This window comes from Xenia sp. Carnegie-2017, unplaced genomic scaffold (assembly GCF_021976095.1).
Source record: "Xenia sp. Carnegie-2017 unplaced genomic scaffold, XeniaSp_v1 HiC_scaffold_6, whole genome shotgun sequence".
In the NCBI taxonomy this organism is placed as follows: Eukaryota; Metazoa; Cnidaria; class Anthozoa; order Malacalcyonacea; family Xeniidae; genus Xenia; species Xenia sp. Carnegie-2017.
Genome location: NW_025813526.1, coordinates 1,405,655 through 1,432,967, shown reverse-complemented (window position 1 = coordinate 1,432,967; position 27,313 = coordinate 1,405,655). Strand labels below are relative to the sequence as shown.

General features: G+C 36.4%; 4 protein-coding genes across 6 annotated transcripts; 1 reads left to right on the top strand and 3 right to left on the bottom strand.

The window, feature by feature from the left end:
• Nucleotides 1-6,023: 6,023 nt before the first annotated feature.
• On the bottom strand, nt 6,024-7,218 carry LOC124458326. Its single transcript, XM_047008363.1, has 2 exons — nt 7,023-7,218; nt 6,024-6,883 (listed from the first exon to the last, which is right to left on the bottom strand). The coding sequence occupies exons 1-2, from the start codon at nt 7,216-7,218 to the stop codon at nt 6,024-6,026; spliced, it is 1,056 nt and encodes a 351-aa protein (XP_046864319.1).
• Nucleotides 7,219-7,367: 149 nt separating this feature from the next.
• LOC124457537 lies at nt 7,368-9,170 on the top strand. Its single transcript, XM_047007765.1, has 2 exons — nt 7,368-7,778; nt 8,445-9,170. Exons 1-2 carry the CDS (start codon nt 7,547-7,549, stop codon nt 8,960-8,962), a joined length of 750 nt encoding a protein of 249 aa, XP_046863721.1. The 5' UTR covers nt 7,368-7,546; the 3' UTR covers nt 8,963-9,170.
• Nucleotides 9,171-16,425: 7,255 nt separating this feature from the next.
• LOC124457538 lies at nt 16,426-17,686 on the bottom strand. Its single transcript, XM_047007766.1, has 3 exons — nt 17,655-17,686; nt 17,391-17,588; nt 16,426-17,307 (listed from the first exon to the last, which is right to left on the bottom strand). The coding sequence occupies exons 2-3, from the start codon at nt 17,581-17,583 to the stop codon at nt 16,826-16,828; spliced, it is 675 nt and encodes a 224-aa protein (XP_046863722.1). The 5' UTR covers nt 17,584-17,588; nt 17,655-17,686; the 3' UTR covers nt 16,426-16,825.
• Nucleotides 17,687-24,166: 6,480 nt separating this feature from the next.
• Nucleotides 24,167-25,869, bottom strand: LOC124458264. Of its 3 annotated transcripts, none has more exons than XM_047008314.1 (3): nt 25,315-25,869; nt 24,835-24,901; nt 24,167-24,749 (listed from the first exon to the last, which is right to left on the bottom strand). In XM_047008314.1, exons 1-3 carry the CDS (start codon nt 25,539-25,541, stop codon nt 24,747-24,749), a joined length of 297 nt encoding a protein of 98 aa, XP_046864270.1. In that variant the 5' UTR covers nt 25,542-25,869; the 3' UTR covers nt 24,167-24,746. The 3 variants fall into 3 exon arrangements, with proteins under 3 accessions (XP_046864270.1, XP_046864269.1, XP_046864268.1); XM_047008313.1 differs by having other exon boundaries at nt 24,167-24,683; nt 25,315-25,867; XM_047008312.1 differs by having other exon boundaries at nt 24,167-24,511; nt 25,315-25,861.
• Between the last annotated feature and the right edge of the window lie 1,444 nt (nt 25,870-27,313).

Genomic DNA, 27,313 nt, shown 5'->3' with positions numbered 1-27,313 from the left:
GAAATGTTAGGTACATTAGAGAAATTTTCTTCTTTTTGACTCAGAAACACTTCTTCCAGATTGTATTTCCTAATGAGTGCAGCATCATTTATATTAATCATTTTGTCAATTCTATTATCTGAATCAGTAATAATCTCGAGAATGTCTGTTTCATCTTGCTTTTTGCAGTTTCCATTTCAGCACCTTCAATGCTGCTTCGTAAAAGTAATCTTTTGTAGGCAGCTGTGAACTGTTGGGTTTTTGTTAAATCCTCCTGCTGATCGAATTACCCCCAAAAATAGCTCTAAGTGATCTTGGCTGAACTTGTGTGTAAGTATGTAATTCATTTGTGTATTTTCTCTTTTAACTAGGTCAGAGAAAATTTGCTTGATGTTTGTTATTGCCACCAAGAGTCCCACAAATCCTGTCTTTCGGCAAGTGTTGTACAGCAGATTACCAGATACATCTTGCAGATTTATAATGTAGTTATAAGCTTCTGCTAAAAATGCCTCCTAAGTTTCTTTGTTGCTTTTTCGAAGAGCAGCCTTCTAACCTTTGGTACACGGGTTTCATGAGTTAAGAATGTCAAACAGATGATCTATGTAGACAGTGGCTTCTGATCCTTGAAATTGTGAATTTTAAGAGTGTGCAGTATTCTATTGCATCAGAAACACTGGAACTTAGTGTTTGGGCAGCCAACTTTACTTTCATTTTCTGCTGCCACCATTTTATATGTGCTTCCTTCAACTTGTTTCCAAGTCTCAAGCCTTCTTTATCTTGGAGCTTTTGTAATTCTGTAATATACTCCCAACATGTTTTTTGACCATCACCATCAACTAATATTTTGCCATCTCCCAGCATGTTCCTAATGAGCTTCATCATGTGGCAAATATCAAGGAACACATAAACTTTCCTGTTTTTATCTGAAGGATGGAGAAATATGGATGTAGTAGAGGTGGTGTAACATAGCAAATTTCGTAACATAGCGAAATGGCAGGATGGCCCATCACATACAAAAGAAATCACATCAACACCAATATCGTGAGGTTCCTTGATGCACAGCTCAACCAAATTTGCGCACTCTTGACTGCTCAGTCCATCGATAAAGAAGTAGGCAGCTGGAACTTTCCACGTTTGTTTCAAGCAAACTACCATAAAAACTAGAGCATCCTTTGCAATGGGAGAAGAATCATCAGCTTCATCGTCGTTCCGAGATCAACATAGTCACGAAATTTCTTGCAATCCCATGATACATGTTTTCTAATAGCCATTTCATCGATCATTAAGGGACACTCTACTTTCTCTTCATTTCTTACTTTCAAGGCAAGTGCTTCAAATGATGGCTGTGCTAATCTTGCTTCAGCAGTGACCTTCGTAAAACTATTTACGAATTTGTATTGGATGAGGTAAAGCTAAATTAAATGTTTTCCACACTAAATTGTAAGCTTTTGATGAATAATGCAAATCACTTAAGTTCTGGCGAGTTCTTGCATCCATGGCGTGTCTGACATCATTTTTTTGTATAGCTCTGTTGGAACACCAGATATATTTCTTTCCAGCATTTCTTCGCAAGACAACAAAATCAGATTCTTTTCTTTGAGCTGCTTTACAACTGACGTCAGTGAGGTAACTTTTTTGTTAAGGCATCTTGCTTTTTGTTGGGTCGAGTTAAGTTTCTTTTTAAGTTTTGAAACCTTTAGCTGACAAATATTCTTCATTTCCCCTATTTCATGGTTTTCAAGCGTTGTCTTCTCAGGAGGATTGTCATGGTCACCCTTGACATTCCTAATTAGCAGTCACTTTCTCGTCGTGGTGGTCTAACAGATTTAAACGTTTTCTGAATACGTTGGTGAAATTTTTGAACTGATCTTAATTATTGGTTTTATCATGTTGATGTACGATGCATGCATATCGTGCAGCAGGCAGAATTAATTTTAGCTGCAGTGTGCAACTCAGTGTGATCAATTACATGTATATAGTTATCCAACTTTTAAATAATCATTTTTTTCTAATCTTTGTTTCTAAAAACTATTATCCTAAATATTCCTTTAATTGTTATTCACCTTTTTCATATGTTGTGGAAAGAGTTTAATACGAGTTGGAGCTGCGTCTTTTTAAGATATGTCAAAACAGCTTTCCAGAAAGTGATCTGAACACAGTCTGCTTGTTGCGGCTAGGTGTCCAATGTTCTCTGTGTATATTTTTAATCCATACCTTTCTTCTTTCAAGATCAGTAGGGAATCCTGTCAAAAGTAAATAAATCGCGGCTATTTTTACCGTTGATCAAGTACAAGTGTAGAAAAAAGTGCACTACATGCATAAACACCGTTGAAGGGAGGTATGGGGACAACCTCCCTCTTTACAATTATTCTAAGTAAATTAGTGTGCATATACGGTAATTAAGATCAGAAAGATAATTAAGTAATTGCCCTTTTGCCCTGCCGAAAATTAACTTTGTCAGTGCAATTCATGTGAACGTTAAAGAGCTTACCGATGAAACATCCGTGGAAACTGTCTTTTAATGGAGGTTTCGTCGTCAGACGGCCCTTTGCTACCGCTCCAATTGAGCTCGTCGTCTTCCATATTCATTTTTTCGTGCGTTTTGTGCAGCCATATGCGCAGCATTGAGTGCCACGCTTGTCTGGCACTTTTTAAAGATGGGTAATCCTTTTTTTGCAATGTAGCTATTAGCTTTGATATTTTGCAAACCTCAGACTAAAGTACGAAATATGTATCTTAATATATATCTCTATCTTTCGTGCCAAATTCAACAAGCTGATCTCTAAAATGTCTATGACTTGTTTCATCATAATAATTCTGCAATATTTATCTAATTAAAAACATTGTAAAAACCACCATAACACAATAACAGTACATTAAGCACTGTGGGCAGTGGCCATATATCCACTGGTTTAGACTATGATGTTCACATTGCAACACAGTCAATATTACAAGTCTGGTGACTCTGCTTTAACAAGTAAATATTTTCCCACCATGTTGGACAGAATGTAACATATCAACTTGTGATATCAACAGTTTCACAAGTGACTTGCTATTTTATACTTCACAAAAAATTTGGTGTAACAGAGGTAGACTCTTCACATTTTTTCTGTAAATAATTTCTGAACATATATTTACTCACATCTTGAAATAACTATATTCGTTTGACGACTAGAAACACCAGAAAAAAGCATTTCTGGTACAATAATCCAGTGCAATATTCAATTATGTACAGTGAACAATATACTTTATATAAATCTTTCAAACTGTAATCTCCAACTCGTTTTACTTAACAATAAATATCGGAGGATAATTCCACGACGTTCGATTGAACATTTTGTGGCATATTGTGCTGTGATATATTTAGATGTGCAAATTCCAGTATCTTAAGCCTTTGTCGAGCTACTCATTCAAATCGAGCTACTCTTGAAATCAATTTTAAGGCGATGTATTGGTATATTCTGCTATCTTTTTCTTAAAAAACTATGGTCACATTGATTTTTTTCATTAATAGAGTAAACCAGTTTATGTAACCATCGTGACTTGCAAGTAATTGCAAGATATCAGCTTTGACTAGATATTTTCTAAAACAACAACATATTGATTCTCACTACTTTAAGGCTGGCCATAGACAAAGTGTAAGTATTCGTCTAAGAAAAAGTATTCAAGAGTTTTATTCAAAGAATTATCCACAAATAGTTTTTCATAAATCCAGGACAATGAACAGAGGAACACGAGTGTATGTTGATACTGTTATAGCTGGTCGATTTGCCTGTGTGCGGCATCTTGAAGCAAATTGCTTTTGTGTTTTCATCACAGCGCATGCTCAATAATTTCATATCAAACAAAAATGGCAGCTTGCTCAAATGAGTTAAATTCTGTGTCATTTTCTGATTCCGAAGAACAAGACGAAGTAGTACTTTCATGCCTGCTGCTAATTTGCCGTAGATGCAGACATTTACCAGCTTCTTGTCGTAAAACATAGACAAAGCAGTAGATTATGAGACGAGAAGCGCAAGGCATTTAATAAACTCTTACCAGAATTAAATGCCAAAGATCCTAAAAATTTGGCAGTTTCATCTGGTGGACAGGCAGTCATTTGAAGAAATTTTGAGATTTGTACACGAATCAATTGTTAAAAGAGACACAACCATGCGTAAATGCTATAACTCCAAGAGAACGCTTATTTGTCACTATTTGATCGTTATTTGGCCACTGGTATGTGCTTTAAAGGCCAATTTCCATTACAATCGCTTTGCCCGCGCGGGCGAAGCGAACATTTTTGAGCATGCGCTGTGTGAATATTGTCGACAGCGCGCGTCTTCGCCTGAACACTCGCGTGCACGCTTTGAAAGTTAAAAATTTTTTACTTTCTTGGCGAAGTCGCGCGTCCAAAGATACACGTGATTGGTATTAACCAATCACACCGCATACTACAAAAGCAATCAATGCAATGTATGATAAACATGGCGGAGTTTAACAATTCATCTTTATAAACATGCAAGCCGCTAGTACATCAGGTATGTGGAGGCGACCGTATCAATGGAACAAGGGCAAACCATAGCTCCAAGTCTTCCACCACTGGAAGCACAAAATTTGCTGGAATCCCAACAGCTTGATTTGGAAGAAAAGGACGATGATGAACAACTAGACGAACATTTGGTGGAAGAAGTTCACAGATACCGAATACTGTGGGACACATCATCAAGAGGGTATAAAGACACAGTAAAAAAGAACCAAGCCTGGAAAGAAATATCTCTCAAATTAAACAGGAATGGTGTGTATGACTTTGTTAATCCTTCATAATTGGTAAATAACTAAATATAGATGCAGATTAATGATTTAACACTCCACAAGATATGTTTCACAAACTTGTGAATAGGTTTTTGAGTACTTGGCGTCTTTCAGTGATTACATGAAGCATACATTAACTTCTGTGTTAAAAGTTTGAGTTTATGTTTGTTGATTTTGCATAATATTACCAGCTGGTATAAAATGACTAAAAAGCCAGGAGTTAATAAATACAAATGCACTCCTTACTTTTAGCTGATATTTTGAAGCTTAGATGGAAGAACTTACGAGATGGTATGATGAGATGTCTGAAGAAAATAAAAGATGCTGAAAAATCAGGGGCAGGTGCTTCTAAAACACCATCATGCAAGCTGTTTGAGAATCTACTTTTCCTTAAAGACTTTGTTTCTAATCGAGAAACAACTAGCAATATTACTCTATCTAATGAAATTATTAATACTGATTCTGGAAGTATAAGTGATGACAGCTTTGCACCTTCACCTCCACTACTTGCTTCGGGATCAACACCTGATATGTCGACTTATAAAACTCGTTGTAACAAAAGGAAAGCTCATGCTGGTCCAGATATACTGAGCAACCAAACACCAAAGCGTACAACAAAGAGATCTGACTGTCAAGATAAAATAGACTTGCTTCTTGTCAATGCATTATCTCAGTCAGATGAACAGAAACAACAAACACAAGACTGGAGAAGTAGCAATCATTTGTTCTGCAACAGTATTGTTGAAATATTGGAGAAACTACCACCCAAGAAAAATAGGATGGCCAGGGTAGAAATACAACAAGTGTTAATGAAATATGAATTTGGTGAGAATGAGTAGAATGAAATTTGAATTTACAAAAGCTGATGGTTATATGTTCAGAAAAAATAAGACCAATGTATTATGTGTGTCATTTTTTTGTTGTAAAAATTACATAAAAGAAAAGAAGTTAACATATTTCCTCCATTTTTTATTTTAAACCTTAATCTAGGAAAATTTCAGTCTACTTATTATAAACATTTTGATTTGATGAAAATATATAAACATATAAATAATGAAATAATGTTCTGTTATGACCTTTATTGAAATTAGTAGACCCACACAGATAATAAGTTTAATATTGTCTGTAGACTTGCATCAAACGTTGGTGGTCAAACTCAATAATTTATGTTGAAACTGTCAGATGTGCTTGTAACAGCTGCCTGTTGCCATGGAACAGATCCTGCATTCGAATTAAAATAATCTCGAAAATTATCGCAACATTTTTGCATTAACTGAATAATTATTGGATCCCAAGTTCGTGACATCCTGAAGACCAGGGCAGTTGTTCCCTTGCCTCCTCCAAAGCCCTTCTCTCACATGGCCTTCGCATTCAACATCAACATAATCATGTGGACAGTATGAGTTATTAATCTCAGAATGTCTACCAGCCATCAAAAAGTTGTGTAGTACAGTTATAGCCTTTGTAGCTTCAACAGCAACCTCAACACTTGCAGTAATTGCACATCTAAACAATCTGAATCTTGATGTTGCTATTCCAAAAGCATTCTCAACAATACGTCTAGCTCTTGAAAAACGATAATTCGCAATTTTTTCAGCTAATTGAATGACACCTCTCGGATAGGCTTTAACCATATATGTTCGTAATGAGAATGCATCATCTCCCACAAAAACGTATGGAAAATGTTTGTTTGTGCCTGGCAGTGTTCGTTCAGGTGGTAAATTCAACATGTTGTTCTCCATTGCAATGCCAAGGTTGCTGCTGGCAAATACACTTCCATCACTAAGCCTTCCGTAATCGCCAATGTCAACCATAATAAACTCATATTTTGAATTGACTACTGCCATCAAGACAACACTGTGAAATTTTTTGTAGTTGAAAAACATGGAACCTCCTCTTGGGGTGCATTGTTTGGTAACATGTTTCCCATCAATTGCACCCACGCAATTTGGAAAGTTCCATCTAACTTCAAAGCCACGAGCCAGCTCAATCCATCCATTAGGTGTTTGAGGAACATTCAAATACTTTTTAGCACAAAGTACTTCCCATAATACTTGACATGTTTCTTTGACAACCCGCCCAACAGTGGCAGCACTTAATCGATAACTTGCTGCAATAGAAATGAATGCATCACCAGTAACTAAGTACCTCAATGTTACTGCAAGTCTTTCTTCTGGCCCAATGGCTTCGCCGGGCTTTCCAACGTGTGATTCTTGGTGCAACTAAGCCAAGTAGCTCTTCAAACTTACTTGGTATCATTCGAAACATTTGAAAGAAAAACTCGTGGTCGAATAACATTGCCTCACGTACCAAAGTATGATATTCCCCTTTTGCTTTTCTATTTAAGTATATATTCCTTATCCAAAAACGCTTTCTATATTTCCTTCTTTGCAACCGTCGCCTTAATAAAATCAAAATAAGTAGTCTCCTATTTAAAGCCGCCATCTTGGAAACAAGTAATTTTTAAACGAACGCGCGAAGCCGCCAAGACCAATCAATGGAAATTGCATTGTGTACGCGCGTGCAATTTGTGATCACGCCCGCTAGGACCGCGCGGGCAAAGCGATTGTAATGGAAATTGGCCTTAAGGCGGTTTCCATTATGGTCGCTTCGCCCGCGCGGGCGGTTTTTTAAGTAAGCGCATGCGTATTAAAGTTCTCTCTCCATATTTGCATCGTTCGCCCAACGTTCACCTGAACGCTGACGGGCAAGCTGACGAGTCGAAGTCACATTGACTTTCATCGCGAACCATGCGGCGAACAGCAAAAACAACATGGCGGCTATGGAGGAAGGGATTATGCAGCAAGTGAATCAAGACGAAAACTTGAGTCACTTTCATGTTGTATTACCAGAAAACGTTGAAGATGACGATGGTATAGATGAAATTTTGATTGAAGAGGTCAGAAACAACGGAATTCTCTGGAATACATCGTTACGTGATTACAAAGATATTGCGAAAAAATCGCAGGCTTGGGGTGAAATTGCTTCTCGTTTGAACCGAAATAGTAAGTTTTGTTGATTATGTTAATTGTGTCACTAGGTTTGTACTACCTTTTGCTCAGATTGTTGTTATACTTGAAATAGACGAAAAAATTCTTTATAAACGCTGAACAGTGAACACTATCACGAACGACTTCTTTTGACTCTGAAGATGACTACTGCTAAAGTTGTCGAAACGTCAGTCAACATCAACACCAACAGTCCTTCTCGGGACTCAACTAACCTGAACGATCTTCATTTACAAATACGAAAGTCCAGGGTTCAAACCATTTACTTTATTACTATCAAGTACTATCAAGTACTGTCACTGTACCATATGCTATGTCAGATTTTATCTGCTAACTGAGACTAGTAACCATTTGTTTTCAATAGATATTTTTTATTAAAATGTTCTCAGTGTCAGGAATTGTGAATTATTTTATTGCTTTCTTCTGAGAAGTGAAATAATTTTGCAGGCATGTTATATACTGTTCTACTAAGTGTACTCAGTACTGTGTTTACAGTTTAATCAGATGAAATTATAGTGTTGTTGAGGAAAAAATCTAGAATTGAATTTTTGTAGGTAATTTTGAGATGGGTATGACTTGAAATATTAAAACAAAAGCCATCATCTTTGAATTTACAAAGCAAAAAATGTTGTCTAATTTTTTTGTATTTTTTATCTATTTTAGATGGAATGCTCAAACGAAGGTGGAAAAACCTACGCGATGGCATGATGGGTTGCTTAAAAAAGATAAGTGATGGACAAAAGTCTGGGGCGGGTGCTACAAAGATACCCACATGCAAATTCTTCGAGCAATTGCTTTTTTTACGTGATTTTGTTTCCAATCGTGAAACAGAAAGCAACATAAACGTAACCCCAATGGATATTCCAAACAATCAGATGCACGAACAAAAAACTGAATCTGCTAAACGGAAACTGGATGTAGATCAGTGTGACAAAAAGCAGCCTTATAAGCGATCAAAGAAACATTTTGATCGGCAAGAAAAGATTGACTTGTTGTTGGTTGATGCATTAACAAAGTCAGAAGAAGTGTCAACACAAAAGACTGAAGTGCGCAGTTCAAACCAATTGTTTTGTGACAGCATTGTGGATATTTTAGACAAATTGCCTCCTAAGAGAAACCGAATGGCAAGGGTTGAAATTCAAAACATTCTTATTAAGTATGAATTTGATGATGAACATTAGAACTCTTGCATGCATTTTTCATAATTGCTCATGTTTATTTTATATTGATATTTCTTTCAAATTTTATTGTGAAATATGTTGATATGTTGTTTGAAGACAAAAGTATATTTATTACAAAAAGGAATATAGTGTTTTGATTAATGCTGTATTAACCATTAAGAGTGTATGTCAATCCACTGTTTCATCTAATACAAGTCTGTCAAACGCACAGGGTCGTGATGTTACAATCATGTCTTGCCATGGCACAGAACCTATTGTTGAGTTGAAATAATTTCTAAAACAGTCTCTGATATTTTTTGATTGTATTGAATAGTTATTGGATCCAAGATGTGTTACATCCTGAATTCCGCCATTATTGACATTCTCCCTTCTCCACTCACCTAGTCTAATTGAACCATTGCAGTCACTGTCAATAAAGTCAGATGGACAATATGGATTACTTGGAATACACCTGTCAGCCATAAGGTAGTTATGAAGAGCCACAATTGCCTTTTTAGCTTGCACTGCAACGTCAACATCTGCCGTAATTGCTCGTCTGAAAAGTCTGAATCGTGAGGTGGCAATGCCAAAGGCATTTTCCACAATTCTTCTTGCACGGGAGAATCTGTAATTTGCAATTCGCTCGGGGATCTGGATCTCTCCCCTAGGATAGGGTTTCATTAAATAATTTTTAAGAGGGAAAGCATCGTCTCCAACAAACAGATATGGTACACTAATATTGGTCCCAGGTAGCAGTCTTGGGGGTGGAAGGTTTAATTTGTTCTGTTCCATAGCAATACCAAGTTGGCTACTTGAAAAAACGCTACCGTCACTTAGACGTCCATAGTCGCCTATATCAACTATCGTAAATTGATATTTTGCATTCACAACTGCCATCAGGACAACACTGTGGAACTTCTTATAGTTAAAAAACATAGATCCTGCTTGTGAAGGACACTGGATAATGATATGCTTACCGTCAATCGCCCGACGCAGTTCGAAATTCCACCTTCTCTCAAAGTCTTGACTTATATCTAGCCATTCTTTAGACGAACTCGAACAGATAAAACCATTTTCTGCCATAACATTCCACAAAGCTTTACAAGTCTCCCTTATAATTCGTCCCACACATCACTTAAACGGTAACTTGCTGCAATAGTTCTAAAGCGCCTCCAGTGACCAAATATCTTAAAGTGACGAAAGCCTTTCTGCAGGTCCAATAGCTTCTCTTCTTGCATGCCAGCGTGTTATTTTTGGTGCAACTAAGGTCAGTAATTCTTCAAACTTGAAAGGAGTCATACGAAACAAACGAAAAAAAAATTCTTTGTCATATAACATAGCTTCTTTAACTAGAGTATGCTATTCTCCTTTTTCTTTCCTTTTTTGTAATATACTCCTTACCCAAAATCTTTCCTTGTATTTTTGTTTTCTTAATCTTCGTCTTAAAAGAATTAGCAGAAAAAGTCGTCGTCAATTATTCAGAGCCGCCATGTTTTGCTTAAATTTACCGCCATCTCTGGTGAAAATAATGGAAATCAAATCCAGCGGGCGGCCAACGCTCTCAAAAACAGATTTCGCCCGCGGGCGAAGCGACCGTAATGGAAAACCGCCTTTACTAGTTGACAAGTGTTCCGAAAATAAGAAAATGCCTCTGTGTGTTTTGAAGCATTAGTAAGAACATCATTATTCTGTTAATGATTTTTCCAGCTACTGAACTGTTAGGGAACAAGTGTTACATGAAAAATTTGTTTGTATTTTTATGTACTTTTGCCAAATTGAAACAATCAGTCATCAGTAATTTAGAAAAACAAGGTTAATCTAACCTTGAGGCAATGAGAAAATTATGGACATAACAAAATTATTCATTTAGGTGAAACATTTAGAAGCTTGTGCTTTACATTCCACAGAGGGCAACAGAACAATTACTGCAATAATAGAAGAAACAAGTATTGAAATATACTTTAATATGAAAAGTAAATTTCTAAAGGTAAAGCATTTCTCCTGTGAGCAACTTTTATTAAAAAAATAAACTGTATACCTTACTTGTCATGGTAATTTGCTAATTAATCAATTAATCAACATATTAATAATTTTTCACTTCTTGTTTGGGTGCATAATTACCATTGTTCAATTGTCAATTGTTATGCATATCATTTGCTTGAAACTCAGGACTATTAGGCAAAAAATTTTGTTGAGGCATAAAAAGACTTGCATCACAATTAATATGCTGTCTTTGTGCAGGCCATGTAGCTCCTTGAATTTGATGGTTTGGATAAAAAACACTTGAAGTACGACTGCTGGCAGGGTCAACATTAACTGATTGGCACATTGGTTGCCAGTTGTTTGGTTGTCTTGTCAGAGAACTTAGCTGATTTGTCTCATTTAGCCCTAATTTGTGCTTGAAATAAAATATTATTTGTTATATTTTGGGCCAAATGTCTGAATTTTGGATCAAACTCAGCTAACGTTTGGGATACATATTGCCCAAAAACACTAATGGCATCATCAGCTCCAGTGCTATCTTATTTTTTGCCTTTTCTTTTGTCTTTCACAAAGTGATTGGGTCAATGCACTGAGCAAGTTTAACTCTTCCTCTGCATGCCTTTTTCTTGCTCTTTTACTGTATGACTTTCTTGAAGTCATGCTAGTTTTGCTAGTGATACTAGCACCATCATCTTCATCTTCATCAAGAACACTTGATTCTAGGATATCGTCATGAAAGCTCTTTTCATTTACCAACAAATACTTGTGTGATTTATGAGGTGAATCATTATCATCAGGAGGTGATAGCTAAAAAGTGAATTTAAATCAATATTAGTTATCTTTGATTTTCAGACTCCATCCACAAAAACAGAATGGCTGGACATATCTGAAGAGTTACTAACAAAATGGAACTACCCATTTTGTATAGGTGAAATTTATGGAAAGGATGTTGCTTTTCAAAATTTAATTCACGGGGGCTCTGAGTTTTACAACTACAAACACTTCTACATTGCATTATTTTTGGCTGTACTTGATGCAAACTACAAATTTATACATACTGGAGCAGGAGCAGCCGGACGTGCAGGAGATGCTGGGATTTTCAATGACTCATCTTTCATTAATACTTTTAGAAGTAATTCTTTAGATCTAACTCCTCCATCAACCATTGAAGGGATTTCTGAAAAAATAAGCTTTCATTTAGTGGGGGATGAAGCTTTTGCTCTAACAACAATTATGATGAAACCATATCCTCATCGGTCTTTGAATAAACAACAAAGGGTGTTCAATTATCGCTTATCTGGAGCAAGAAGGGTTGTAGAAAATGCATTTGGGATTTTGCCCACAGATTCCGTGTTTTCTTGTCAACAATTAGATTAAGTCCTGAAAAAGTCACCTATTTAATATTAGCTACATGCTGCCTACACAACTACCTAATTGAGAAAAACAAACACACCTACACAGGTGCTGCTAATGTAGAACAGAATGACTGTACATTTTCGAATGGAATGTGGAGAGAAGACCCTTCAGTGGTGAGATTATATCACTCAACTAACAGAAACTCATCACAACATACTAAACATCAACGCATTCTTCTAACTAACTGCTTTTCTGGCCGTGGCTCAGTCCCATGGCAAAAAGACATGATATAACTTTGTTTGAATTTATGTGTATATTTATTGCTTGTGTCCAAAACTTGCAAATAGTTTTGGGTACTTCATAAATAGACTCCATTTATGTTACCATCTGTTTTTCATTCATACATAAACATTACTAATGTCAAACATAGCTTCGTGTTAAGAGCATGTTGTTATTATAATTATCTAATGCCAATGCACCAGTGAACCTTCTAAACTTCTTGGCAACACATGTTGGAACTTATGTAAATAAGTAATAGATAATTGTTATTTCATAATAGGAACTTATTGAAGAACGGAAATAGGAAATAATGTTAATACTTTATTAGTTGTGACACGTTGAAAGTCAGGGTTCTTCAGTCGTTGGCTGTGAATGTAAAAGCTTGAAATGTTTAAGATTATCTGTGATGTGGAATAGTTATATTGAGTAAAATTTAGAATTGTGTGTCGACCGCGTAGAGTAGGGCAGTACACATTCCCAAAAACGAATCGGCAGACGCATAACTGCTTTGTGCTAAAGCACAAAGGAGAAAATTGCCACAAACCACATCTAACATATAGATGGTAAAAATGAGAACATAGTTTGCACAAAAATACTTACAGGATCGAGCGACGAAATCGAACGTTTTGTTGCTATGCGTGGCTCAAGAATTTTAACTTGTCCAGAACCGAGTGTTCTTTTCAATAAATTTTGTGTAGCTATTACGTAGGGCTTTCAAACGTAATTTCACCCTCAACTAAATCGTGTTGTTCTGCCTGGACTGCCATTTTGGTTTGATATGAAATTTATTGAGCATGCGCTGTGATGAAAACACAAAAGCAATTTGCTTTAAGATGCTGCACACGGACAAATCGAAAAAGCATTTCACCACGTGTGGCAAAAAATATCAATCATGTTAGATATTTGCCAGTTCTGCCTGGAAAGGCAAAAGTCGTTGGAAACAGCAAACTCAGTGACTTCCTCCTACTTTTCACTTGCTTGGAATTCTTTTGGACAGATAGCTTTATCCTGGCAGTGTCGCAGTCTTGCGCACCTTTGGTCGTAAATACCCCAGGCATTATGTCTAAATCATGAAAAATGTTAATATAGGAGATGTCTCAATCATTAAATTTCAACACTGCCAAATATGTTTGTAAAGAGACAGTTTCTTGCTCAACATATGTAGTCTTGGGGCATCTGTCCCAAATGAGTCCATTCAAACACTCGTTCGGATTCTGTGTCAATCCATGTGTACATTTCTTCAACATATCTGGGTCAGTTAGATCATTGAATATTGGCTCAATTAGTTCTACTATGGGCCCAGGAATACCAGTCTTGTGTTGGTAGGTGGTGTGATCTCTTTGGTAGCCATACCAACTATCTTTTCCTTTTGGAGACAGGTGATGCTGAGGATTCTTCTCTGAGGAGGCAACATGGAAAAGAGATGCCCTAGCAGCTTTGGCCATTTCTTCAACACTATTAAGGTTTCCCTTATTGCCAAACCATAACAGTTTTGAAGAATGTCCATCTTTCGCGTAGTTAGCAGACCTTTTCCAGACAAACCTTTACCATCCGAGAGTTTTCTCCCTTTGTTCAAGGTTTTTAGTTTCTGCAGTCTTCTTCCGACCCGCTTTTGCACATGCCCAATGCATTCCAACTTTTTGAGTATGCAAACTTCTCCATAAGGTTTTCTTTCCACAAATGAAGTATAAGTTGATGAGTCCCCATCACCCAGCATATCTTTATACCTCAAATACCGTGTGTCAAGTGATCTTTCAAAGATCCTAATAGCACCCACCATCTCCATGCTGCTAGAACTCCCAGTATGATTAATTTTGCACTGGTGAGTGGCTTTCCATTGTGCGACGAATAACCACGCTTCTGCCAAGTGCCATCAATGGATATCCCACATTCGCCAACCTCGTTCTATATGATATCCTTTATTTGGACAACATTATTCACCATGCTGTCATTCGCACATTGCTTCACAACAGGCAAAAGCTTCTTATTTTGAATCTTTGTGAAGTTTTGGCAAGATGGTGGAGTAGGCATGTTGAGAACTTTGTTGAAAATCTTCATAGCACTGTATCCTTTTCCAATTTCTCTGAAAGCTAAGACAGCACGGACATTGAATTCATAGGATTGCCCTTGTTTCTTTGAAGTATAAAAACAGTACTTCCAGTCACAAGCCACACACTATAAAGACACATAATGTGCATATCCATGCTTTTTGTTCATGTCAACAAGTGAGTTCATTGCTTTCCCACAGTCCTGACATTTCAGAAACTCATTTAAGACTATAAATACAACTGATAAGTCCATAAATATAGTACCTTCTTTATAATGTTGGAATGGACAACAAAATTTGCTGTCTGATTACCAATTTTCTCACCGGAAGATCCAACCTCTTTGTCACAAGGTTCGCCATGCTTGCATTTCTTTGCCATTTTAGAAGGCGTTTTTCTCACCCGTTTTCTACCTCTATTTTGATGATTTCCCATCATTTAACTTCAAATCCCCCAACAAAATAACAAAAACAATAGTTGGGAAATAAAAGCAGCAAATTTAGCACTTGAAATGTTACAAAACTAAGAAATTTGTAGACAACTTCGCTGAGAATGCAAACGCATTGATCTCGAGACAGACAAAAGACTTTCATTGCCATGGCTCCCCAAAGGAACCAATTAGAATACAGTTATGTCGGAAGACTCTGAATTCAATGCACCAAAAGGAGAAAAAAAAATGACAATTTTTCGACCAATATTTCGACCAAATTTTTAGGTAATCTCAACCTAAATGCGTTGCTAGGCCGTTGCTATGGACTAAATTCTTAAACAACATAGCCTTGAAAGCTTTTTGGCCGTAATGTATGTTTTTCAAAATATAAAGAACAAAGTCTTAAAATTAAATATTTAAGGCTCCCAAAAAATTAATAACTTTTTTTTTGAAAATTTGGTCGAAATACAGTTTATAAGAGGTGATGACCACCTTAACTTGCTATTATCATTCCCAATTAACAAAAATGTAGCTTCAAAATAAAGCAGTACATAATATAGGCATTCAAATGCTTATTTATGGAAACTATGATTGAGCAATAAACTAATGAGATGGACTTAGTTCTTTGGTGCTGCATTTTAACGCTGAAACCCACTGTGCAGTCACTTTAGTCGCACGACTAAAACTACCAAATTGCACAGTCACCTAGCTAGAAGTTTTAGTCGCGAGTGTAGTCGCTTTGGAAGTTTAGCATGTTGAACTTTTGACCTTGGTCGCTTCAGTCGCTTGCATGTGATTGGTTATTTCCTAGCTCAAAATGCTAATTTACGAAGTTAAGGTGAACAAAGACGGCTGGTTACAAAGAAGTGCTCATAAATTCTTTTTGCATTTTCCTGTATTATTTGATCTTGAAGACAAAAATTATAAAAATGAGCCGATGAGAGTGAATGCGTGGCATCAAATTCTAGACGATCTGAGAACTGTTGGGTTCACAGGAACAGGTAAGGAGCAATTTATTTATCTTTTATATTTTTCAGTGATGTCGTGATAAGACATGTTGTTTGTTGAAATTTGGATTGTTTGAGATATTGAGCATAATTTTGTTTTATCAATTTTATCAGTTGAGAAGCTCAAGGCCAAAATAAAAAGCCTTAGAGATGTATACGTCAGATACGAAAAGAAAAACGATGCTGCCATAAAATCAGGAGCTCCATTCTCATCCACACCATCATGGGAGTTTTGGGGTTTGATGACATGGTTGTAGGATAACAGAAAGTGCCGACGGTAAGGCATACATATTAACATTTATGTCTCCTTTTATCATTGTGTAATTGTAAAGGGCTGAATGTGTTAAGTAGCATTATGATCATGAATTTCAAAAGTGTTAATTCTTTATATAGAACATCAACTAACATGTCTGTCACTGTGATTGAAGATGCATCAGTCAATGAAGTTACAGATAAAAGCATTGGTGCATTGACACTCACAGTAGATAATCTGGATTGCAGTCAGTTTTCTGAAGCAGTCGATCCAACTTCGCACTCAATCTCATTCCAATCCAAATCATCACCATCACCTATTTCATCAAACTCAGCTTCATCATCTAGAGCAGCAACACCATCGGCACCACCTCCACGATCAAACAAAAAGAGAAAGAGAGTTCTAGATGATGGTCCTAACAAATACCAGTTGCGGTTGCTGAGCAGTTTGTAAAAAATTACTCAACAATCAGCATCTCCCCCCACTGAGTCATCAATGGATGAGTATCAACATTTTGGCAGAAGCACAGCATTACAAATCAGAAAGCTTCCTTCTGATTACCTTAAAGCACTGGCTAAAAAAAGAATCCAGGATGTTCTTTTTGACATTGAATGTAATGAAAAATAATTGTGCTTTACTCTGTATAACAACAAAAAAGTAAAATAAAATTATATCAATGAGTTCTTTCCACATATTCCTGCTGCCATGAAAGTTGACCAACTTCTGAATTAAAATACATTGCAAACTTTTCTCTGATTTTGGATGCTTCACTACTGTAGTTTCTTTGTTGCCAGCTAGTGGTTCAAGCACACGGGTTGTTTCTTGCCTCCAAGACCCTTCATGAACATTTCCTGATGGATCCACAGTATCTGTGAAACCAGCTGGACTGTAGGAAACATGGCGTGTTTGGAGGAAATTGTGCAAAATGCAAGTAGCCTTGACAATTTTGGACACATTTTCTGGTTCTGCTATAATGGTTGTTTTAAGTATTCGCCACTTGGATACCATTATACCTGATACAAATATCGATTGAAGAGAATATTGAAAAGTGTCTGATTTGAAACTCCATAAAGAAAATGAGCATGTAAATACAAACCAAAGGTGTTTTCTATTGTTCGCTGAGCTCTTGACAATCTGTAGTTGAAAACTCTCTTTTGAAGGCAATCCAGTACCCTTCCTGGATAAGGTCGCATCATCCAGGTTTTAAGAGGAAATGCCTCATCTGCAACCACAGTATAGGGAAGGTTTTCATTTGTTCCTGGTAAAGGCTCATCAGCAGGTAGATGCATCTCACCTATCAAATAAAATTTATAAGGTGAACACTACTTTCAACACTGAATACTTTGAAGAGATATGATACCATTTAAAAAAGCTGATCCAAATTGTGAATTAGCAAAACTCCCCATCACTCCATCTCCAAGCTTCACCAATATCCACAAAGATAAATTTGTACTGGGAATTGCACATAGCCATTAACACCAAGGAAAAGTGTTTTTTATAATTGAAATACAAAGATCCAGAGTTTCTCGGAGCCTGAACAGCGATATGTTTTCCATCTAGTGCTCCAATGCAGCTTGAAAAATTTCATGTATAAGCAAATCTGAAAACATACAACAAACAATGATGCATTGGCACCACAAATTTACAATAAAGTAACCCTTTCTCATAATCATGTTTTAACTTAACCCTTCAGATATTTTCTTCCAGTCACTTGGCTGCAAAGGAGCCTTCATGTGTGTGGGGACCAGAACTCTCCAAAGTGCGTTACACGTATTGTAAACAACCTCACGAACTGTGCTAGCCCCACGACGATAAGCAAATGCTATAGACTGTGGGCTATCACCTGTAGCCAATCTTCTTAATGTGATTGCTAGTCTTTCAGCAGGTACAACTGATTGCCTCATTTGAGTATTTTGCTTACGAAGAGATAGACCAACCAAAGCCAGCAGCTCGTCAAATATTTGAGGCCTCATATGAAAATACGGATTAAACTGCTCCTCATCGGTTCTTAGTTCTTGAACCAAGTGCAGAAAATCTCCTTGTGCTCTCCTTTGCCTGTTTAATTGACGAACCCACCACCTTTTCATTTTATTTTTTTCCGCTTTTCAACCTCTTCCAGCTCGTACAAAATGCAAACAGATGCTAGTAACTTAGCCTGATGTCTAGACGCCATGTTGACAGTCGCAATGTGGTCGCAATGCTCGCTTTTGCATGTATGTTTCTGACGTTCAAGCCACTAACGCGCGCGCATCAATTCGCTTTAGTCGTGCAGCCAAAGCGACTGCACAGTGTGTTTCAGACTTTAGAATCCTCTTTAAAATGCATGTTATGAGATTATTTTTTTATATTTCATTATTCAATTAAAAGGGATGAACAACTTTAACGTTTATTTCAACAGAAACTAAAGACCAATCTAAGAACACATGAATTTACTTGTGTTACAGTCAATTGTTACATTATAAAACTTTAAAATGTCATGTACAAATTTTTAAATTTTTAAATTTTCCAAAGTGACTTAGTGAGTATAGTTAAAGAACATTGACTAAGCAGAATTTGTTCTGAATCAAACATAAAATAATTTGATGCAGAGGCGGATTTAAACTTAGTCAACTAAGTCGGGCGACTAACGTATTAACGTGTCACTTTCAAAAATTCCGTGGGTATTCCTTAAATTATAACACTTGAGTTCTTTAAAATTTCCGCAGGATTTGGGTCCATATACCGATTTTGATTGGTTTAAATTGATCAATTTGCGAGCATTCATTGGTTACCGTATCGTGCAGGATCTGCAGGATCTATGTTCATTCTGTGATTCTGATTTGCCCAGACGAACCAGCTATATAGCTGTAATTGGTGGAGATTTCTTGCAGGATCTATACCAATTTAAAGCTTGTGATTGGTCAACATTGTTAGTTTTTTGCAGGATATATCTATTTTTGGTATATGATGTTGCTGAATCTTCGGATTTGATTGGTTGTTGTAGCGAACTTAGTCGGAATATAGTTATATGAAGCAGACAAATGTCTGCTTCATTGCGCTTGAATATTTATCGATCGTCATGGCTAACTCTAGCAGTATTTTAGATCGGGTTCTCTCTGACTTAAAAAAAGTGATGATGTTGCTTTGCTTAAGACCTTTGAGGAATTATGTGGTATATATAATTCTTCTCGTTTCTTAATGCCTGAAGAGCATTTTCCTTTAATTGGACGATCTTTGTATCGTGATGTAAATGCTGAGACAGTCTATTTGCCTCATCATGTGAAGGCCGACAATACGAAGCCATCGGTTGCTCTAAGGTAAAATTAGTTAAATTAAGATAAGTAGAAATGAATATAAGCCTAATTGCGTAGTTGTTATGACACGTTAAGACCAAAACTGCCGATTTGTTGTCATTTCATTGTTGTTGAAATGATCGCTTTTAACTCGCTTTGTTGACATTGCATAAATTGTTGCAGTCTTATAATAATCAAGAAATCTTTCGACTGCTGGTTTATTAGATCTGAACCATCTGGAAATTGTCTATACAGCTCTGCTTCTCTGGCCTTGGTTGGAAGCAATGCTCTCATTCACACTTTGAGAGCTATGGTATCTATAGAGCTTTTTATATATGCAAATTATTATTGTTATCATCCAATATTTACTTCCACCTTAGAGAAGCATGGTGACAAGGTCTCTGTTAGTGCAAAAAATGTTTTGGCTATGTCCTGTTGTTTTGAAAGTGTGGATTCACGTTTATCAGGGCTTGATCTTGTTAAAATGGAAGCTCTTTGCAACTTTAGAGATAAAATTTGGGGTAGTTTTTGTGTATACTTGCTCTCCTCAGTTACTAATAGAATCATTTCTTTGATGTATCCTGATTGTGGAGAAGTTTCTTTTAAGTTGTTATTCAACCAAATTATTTCACCTCGTCTTCCTTTACCAACACCACCTACTCAATATTACTATTTATACCTCTTGTTTTCTTCTACAACTCTATTGACTTCTAGTAAAGTCTTTAAGCCAAATCACTTTGCACCTCTTATTTTCAAACCTATCAGTAAAACTAAAAGAAAGGCTTCTGCTTTGTTAGAAAAAGCTAACAAGAAAATTCCTCATGTTCAGGCAAAGTTGAAAGGAGAGTCTTCTACTGTTAACATTTCTAATTTTTTTCAACCAGTTTCAACCCCAGCAAGTAATAAGGCTAAACAATTTATTTTGCCCAAATTATTTAGTACTACACAAACACAATCAACACAAAAGGTGCCTGCCATCACTAGTCTTGGTTTAATACATAACCCAAAACAAGAACTTTTGCAATCATTTTCATTAGATTTTTCACAGCAATATCCAAATGATTTGAGACATTTTAGAGAAAAAGCTAGAAATATGAATGATTCTCAAAAGCTCCAGCTCATTCACAATGTTTTTAAACCGAATAGATCCTACCCATTTCCTAAATCAGCTGATGGTCGATCTTTTCTTTATTCGTGGCTGGAAGATTATTCTTGGTTGTGTTACTCCCCTTCTTTGGATGGTGCTTTTTGTCTGCCTTGTGTTTTGTTTGGTGATCAGTTTCCGAATAAAAATACAAAAATTAAAAAACTTTTTAGTGAACCAATGACATATTGGCCTGATGCTAAAGCTAGCTTCAAATGCCATATTGGTTTGAGTTATAAGGCTCTCACCAGAGCAGGTTTGCACGAAAGCACACGTAATAAATATTTGTCATTAGTTTGTCAGGCATCAGGAGAAGGACTGCAGATTGAGGTGTTGATTGATGAGCACAAACAGCAAGTCATCAGGCAAAATAGGGAAAAACTTGTATCAATAATTGATACTATTAAACTTTGTGGTAGACTTGGGTTAGCATTAAGAGGGCACCGTGATGATTCTTCATATCATCCGGAGGTTGGTTCTTACTCAAAAGGTGGTGTTGGTAACTATGTTGAATTGTTAAATTTTCGTGTTCGGGCTGGTGACACAGTTTTAGCTGATCATTTGAAAAACTGTCCAAAGAATGCTTCTTATATTTCAAAGACTACTCAAAATGATCTAATTGCTGCTTGTGGACAGGTTATCACTGAAAAAATAACTAGTGAAATAAAGCCCCTTTCACACGGGGAAATTTTCTTTGACAAATGATATGTGACAAATAAATTTTGTCCATGTGAATGAACAATTTGTTACAAATTTTTTATGACAAATGAATCAGTGGCGGATACAGGCCAATCGTTTACCTCCCTCAAAGTAGCATTACTATGAGTGCTCGTTTTAGCGCCGCAGCGCTGTAACTTTTTTGATCGTAAGAGCAGCGCGGTAACAGGGGGCGGCGCTTAAAAGAAGCAGTGGCAAAACAAGGATTTCGGATTAAAGAAGCACTTAATACAATCAATAATTCTGACTGTTTCGCTCAATATCAGAGCTCATCAGCATGCCTAGGCATGCTTCTAAAAAGCAGCCAGACATGGACAGTCAACTTGACTGCCATTTAGTTAAATGGTTGCAAAACTTTGCCTTAATGATGCTATTATTTTAAGTTCCTTGTTTTCATGTTTAATGTTTGATTGTTGTTAATAATGACTATACGAACTTTAATCTTGTGTTATCCATAGCAAATCTGTCGATAACTTCTGACGTTTCGGGCACAATTTCTTGATGAACTCTCATCATGGCCAAACCGTTTAGACGCTCTGAGACCATCGTACTTCGCTTATAATTTTTCAGTTCGCGCAAAACTGAGAAAGAGCGTTCGCATTCGCAAGATGTGATAGTAAGGGTTCCAAGAATACGAAGAATAATTTTGATGTTTTCAAAGCCTTCAAATTTTAAAGCTTTTAAAGTTGCTGAAATTGAGTCTGGAATGGTTCCTTCGTAATCAACCCAATAAGTTTCCCAAAGCAAAATCTCTGAGTCCAAAGCCAATGGATTGGGTAGGTCATCGTGATAAAAATTTGGAAACAACTTTGAATTTTTCTTTCCAATTCATGCCATTGTTAAGAAGAGAAATCATTTTATATGGTACAATGCTAAGCCCATTGTACACATTAACGCTATCAGTATTGAAACGAGCTTTCAACGCAGAGTTTAGGTGGTCAACAAGTGGAATAGAAAAATTCTTTTATAGTACTCAGATGTAGTTTTATAGGGGACATTAGCTCGTGTTGTCTGTCTTCCCACTGTCCTTGGCTTTGCTTCATCAATATCTAATTCTCGAGCCAGTGCGAGACTCTTCATACCATGTATCGTGATACTTATCAATGGAATTCCTAACATTAACAACAAAAGTTTTCAACGATGTAATAAGATGTAAACCATCCATAATGTCAATACTCTTCCCTTGAAGAAGCTGAGTAACACCAATTGTAGAATCAAACACATTTCTACAAATAACCAGGGCAACAACAAAATCAAACTTTTCCAAAAGATCAAGAAGTTCAGAGGCATCCGAAGAAACATTGAGACTGTGATCTTTATCTACATTTTTCTTCATTTCTCTCAACGTTTTAAAACAGGAATAAGAAGCTGCTGGAAAGTATCTAAGCCGTGATTCTCTCAACCCACCTAGTTCGACACACATCTATTAATTTCTTTTTCCTACCGGCTGATAAAGAACCATGAAGGTCAATATTCTTTTCTAAAGGTATTTGTCGTAGGGAAATATTAAAAAATCAGAAACTTTTTAACTCTATTGAGCATCGATTTTACATCCATTATATTAATAGACTCACAAATCGCTAAATTTAATCTGTGGCTGTAGCAATGGGTAAAAAGAGCCTTATCATTCAAACGACGCAAATGAGCAGCCATCCCATTAATATGACCAGCAACAGCACCTGCCCCATCATATCCCTGTCCTCTACAATCAGCAATAGAAAGACCAAGGTTGCCTAAAGCATCAAGAAAACCTTAGCAAGCTGCTCACCTTTTAAGCCCCATTTACAAGGAAGAAATCCAACAAACTCCTCCCTAATATCCATATTTTGGTCGATAAAATGCAAAACAAGAGACATCTGTTCAGTATTTGAGATGTCTCGAGCCTCATCAGCAATTACAGAGTAGAACCTGCTTGCTTTTAAGTCAGAAATGATTTTATCTGTTATTACTTCACCACAGCATTTAATAAGCTTGTTCTGGGAAGTTTTAGAAATATACGTCTGATTCCTACCACATGAATTCAGATGGTCCTCTAACACCTTGTCCCCAGCACGACTCTAAAATTAAGAAGTTCAACAAAATTCCCAACACCACCTGCAGAAAAATTACCAGTTTCAGGATGATAGTGCCCATCATCACGATGACCTCTAAAGGCTAAGCCCAAACGACCACATGTTAAGACCATATCGGTAATTGAACTTAATTTAGCCCGTTACCTTCAACTTCTTTCTTAACCTTAGAATCAATAATAACATTAATGCCTTTTGTTTTACCAGACATGTTAGATTTGAAGGCAGAATAAACTGGAAAAGTAGAAGCATGCAAACCATTCAAACCATGAAAACTCATTTTGCCATCACTCTCTTTGCCATCATGACGTTTTAGCATTTTGGATGCATCTGTCCAACGACGAAGTGGCTGAGAGAATAGGTTGGAAATTTTGAGGCCTTATCTTTAAAATTATCACCAAAAGGACACATGGCAAACAAAACCCCATCCAAGGATGGAGAATAACATAACCATTCATACCTTTCTAACCAATCATAACGAAAAGATCTTCCATTCGTTTTTGGGAATTCAAAATTTTCATCTGGTCTATAAACATTTACTATGAGATTGTAAACTTCCCCATCGCTCATGCCTTTTCTTTTTTCTCTGAAAGTTGCAACATCAAAATTAAGGGGAATATGACAGTCAACAAGAGAAGAAGCCTCACTAAATGACACTATTTTATCAGAAGGGGGTTTTTTGTAGCAAGTTGCATCAAGAGAAGAAGACTTGTCAATACATAAGGTGCTAAGGCTAGACTTATCAGTTTTAAAATTACTGTTAGAAGGTTTATCAATGCAAGACAGCTGGAAGAATCGCTTAATATCTTGGTGTTCTTGTAGAGAAGAGTTGTCAGGATGCTTGCACTTTTTGTTACACACTTTATGTTTTTCATTTTTTGTTGAGCAAAGAAGAGGAACATAATGGTTTGGCAAAAAGCTCTCGCCAGACTTAACCTTGCCTTCATAGCAGAATAATATGTGAACAGCAACATCCTTCACAATTGCTTCATTTGCCAAGCGAGGGTTTACATGTCTATTAAAAAGTAATTTGGGTCTTATGTCCCCACAATCTGGATAATAAGTAAATATTTCATTACCAATAACTGATGATAAGCCCAGAATACACAAGAAAGGTGACCAGGTACCATCATAACAATTTAAAATAGCTTCTTGCTTAATTAAATCCTCATTCTTTAAGCCGGAATCTAAACATGAGGCCGATACTGATAATGGCAAAAGATTAACAAGACTAAGGTCATGGTGCTCAGTCACTGCCAAAGAAAATGCAGGATGTTTATTGTAAAAATCACAATGAAGGTATAGCTCAAGGGAAGTCAGTATTCTTAAAATACTTACTAAGCTGTTGTCTCCTACAAGCAGCAAAGATACTGAGCTGTAAAGACAATTCCCTGATGCTTGAGATCTACAAGGTTCAAAATAATCCCTCTTTAGTTTAAATTTCTTTTGTGTTGTACTAAACAGCGTAACTTTAAATATTAAACATCCAATAATGTTATATTACGTATTTAAAAACAGCTAAGCACATGTAACATTGCCATATAAAGTTATTCATTCAGATTCTTAATTTTCCTTACATAAATAGTATACCAGTATTTCAGTTAAATTTATAAGTTATTATTCGCTTATTTAATTATTCGAATAAAATACAAACTTCGATTGGTAAACGAAGGATTTCTGCACTGGCAAGTAATGCAAAATATAAGAATTACAAAACATCAGATATTGACAAGCTTATTAAAAATTCAGATAAAGCATCGTAATCGGACAGAAGTAGAATAAAAGCTAAATTGAACAGCCATATCAACACATCGTTACCTGATTGCAGTGTAGATCTTTCCCTGCGATTTCATACTGCTTGGAATATATGTCTCAGCAACAATATGCCGGTACAGTGAATTGCCCAGTTTTGATCGAAGCAAGTAAGATGAACATCTTGGCTTTGAATTCAACTGCCCGCGTAGCTCGTTGTACAGAAGCAACAGAGCTTCTTTGTTGTTGCTGTTCATTGCCTCTTGGGCTTCTAGAAAACAATCTCTATCCATTTTCAGAAGAAATTGCGTGCGGTAAATGTTAACGATACTAGTATCTCGAAAGTCGAAAGTCGAAAATAGTGAGGTACGCTTGCTGTACTTGAGGGAGTTGATAAAATGCACCAATAAAATGCACTGTTAGAATAAACATGGAACATCGTAACCAATCATAGACATTATTCCAAACAAAGTTCAAGGTCAAAAACCAGCTAGTGCCTCAAAATATTCTCCTTATGCCTCAAAATTTTCCTTGGTACCTCAAAATTTCCTCAAGTCCCTCAGAAACCATGGTAACTGCAAGTTTTAGCCAATCAAAATGCTCATTCAAGCTTGGGTACCTCAGTAGCCGCTGACAAGTACCTCAAAAAAATCGCTTTGCTTCAAAAAGCAAACTATAAAAACTGGAATCAGATTTGAGTATTTTGCGATCAGATACTGAACGCTGATCGCAAATAGTAACTTAACTCAGTTAACTGGACTAAAACCTATGATCTCAATTATTACGTAATTCTTTGAAAATTTTATGTACCTCGCGTGAGGGTCTTGAGGTACACCCTAGATCCGCCACTGAAATGAATTTGTTCAAAAGCTGGGTTGTTAGCTTTTTTTTGTCGTATAAAATTTGTCAATAATCAAATTTGTCCGTCTGGACGACCATCACATCAAATGTGTCAAATTTTATCAAACAACATGGCGAGGAGAACAAAACATGTGATTTCTTGGACTGACAGCAGTATTTCTTTACTTCTCGATGCCCTTAACACAAGAGAGAGTTTGTGGAACTCTAAGCTGACATCGTACCGAGATAGAAATATAAAGAAGAGAGAATATCAAGAAATAGTTACCATTTTAAGCGCCGAAATTCCCGAAATGGATTTATCAGCTGTAAAAGGTAACAGTATTCAAAATGTAATTGTTTAAATTTGTGTTACACTTTGATAGCTCTTAAACATTTTCTTTTAATTTTTTGAAACGATGCACAGTCCCCTTCAGTAATTGGGTTGATGAATATTGTCTGGTCACTATAAGGGAATTTCTCAATTAGTATCAATATTCAGCAGGAAACAGAAACTGCTGCAAGTTGTCTGTAATATTGTTGTGAAGTATTTATTTTGCTACAGCTAAGATTCAAGGACTTGAACGACCTTTCGTGAAGAAATAAGAAAAATTAAAAAGTGAGCATACTGGTTGTGGATCAGCTGAAATATATGTCCCAAAATGGAAGTTTTCAATGAATGCTTCTTTCTTGAAGATGTTGTTGCATTAAATAGACCAACATGCAGTAACATTGAAGATGAAATAGACATTTCAATACAGGTGGCAATGAGCATGAAATTTGGGAATGGATGGAAATTCTGAAACTGGCAGCACATGCAGTGATACATCATTTGGTATGCATCCAAAAAAGAAAAGAAGCTCAGAAGAAAATGAATGGATGAAGACTGCAGCAAGTGCACTTACCAAGTTGTCCCAAGATAATGACGATCAACAGGATGAATGGGATGTGTTTGGGGTGGATGTTGCTAATTGCCTTAGAGCCATCAACAGCCCAGAGTGGCAAAGACGAGCTAAGTTTGCTGTGCAGTCTGCCATTTTCAAGCTGCAGAAAAGCTCGATGCACAGTTTCTAACTCTACATTACGTACAGATAGTACCATCCCAGTTATTGATTCATTTTTTTAAAATTTTAACAACTGAATATTTTCATTTTTAGAATTGATTTTTGAATACACTGCCTCTTACTTAATTAATTAAGAATGTTGATATTACAGTTTTTTAAGTGAT

Bases quoted from the DNA above. Each gene is read 5' to 3' on its own strand.
- LOC124457538 (XM_047007766.1), bottom strand. From the start codon at position 17,583: ATGCATCTACCTGCTGATGAGCCTTTACCAGGAACAAATGAAAACCTT. The intron at 17,308-17,390 runs GTTTGTATTTAC...TATTTGTATCAG, and splicing joins AACAATAGAAAACACCTTTG to GTATAATGGTATCCAAGTGG.
- LOC124458326 (XM_047008363.1), bottom strand. From the start codon at position 7,218: ATGGCGGCTTTAAATAGGAGACTACTTATTTTGATTTTATTAAGGCGA. The intron at 6,884-7,022 runs GTAAGTTTGAAG...TTTCTATTGCAG, and splicing joins AATGTTTCGAATGATACCAA to CAAGTTATCGATTAAGTGCT.
- LOC124458264 (XM_047008312.1), bottom strand. From the start codon at position 25,541: ATGGATAGAGATTGTTTTCTAGAAGCCCAAGAGGCAATGAACAGCAAC. The intron at 24,902-25,314 runs GTAACGATGTGT...TGAACCTTGTAG, and splicing joins AAGATCTACACTGCAATCAG to ATCTCAAGCATCAGGGAATT. The intron at 24,512-24,834 runs GTAAGTATTTTA...ACTTTTTAATAG, and splicing joins TTGTAGGAGACAACAGCTTA to ACATGTAAACCCTCGCTTGG.
- LOC124457537 (XM_047007765.1), top strand. From the start codon at position 7,547: ATGGCGGCTATGGAGGAAGGGATTATGCAGCAAGTGAATCAAGACGAA. The intron at 7,779-8,444 runs GTAAGTTTTGTT...TATCTATTTTAG, and splicing joins TTCTCGTTTGAACCGAAATA to ATGGAATGCTCAAACGAAGG.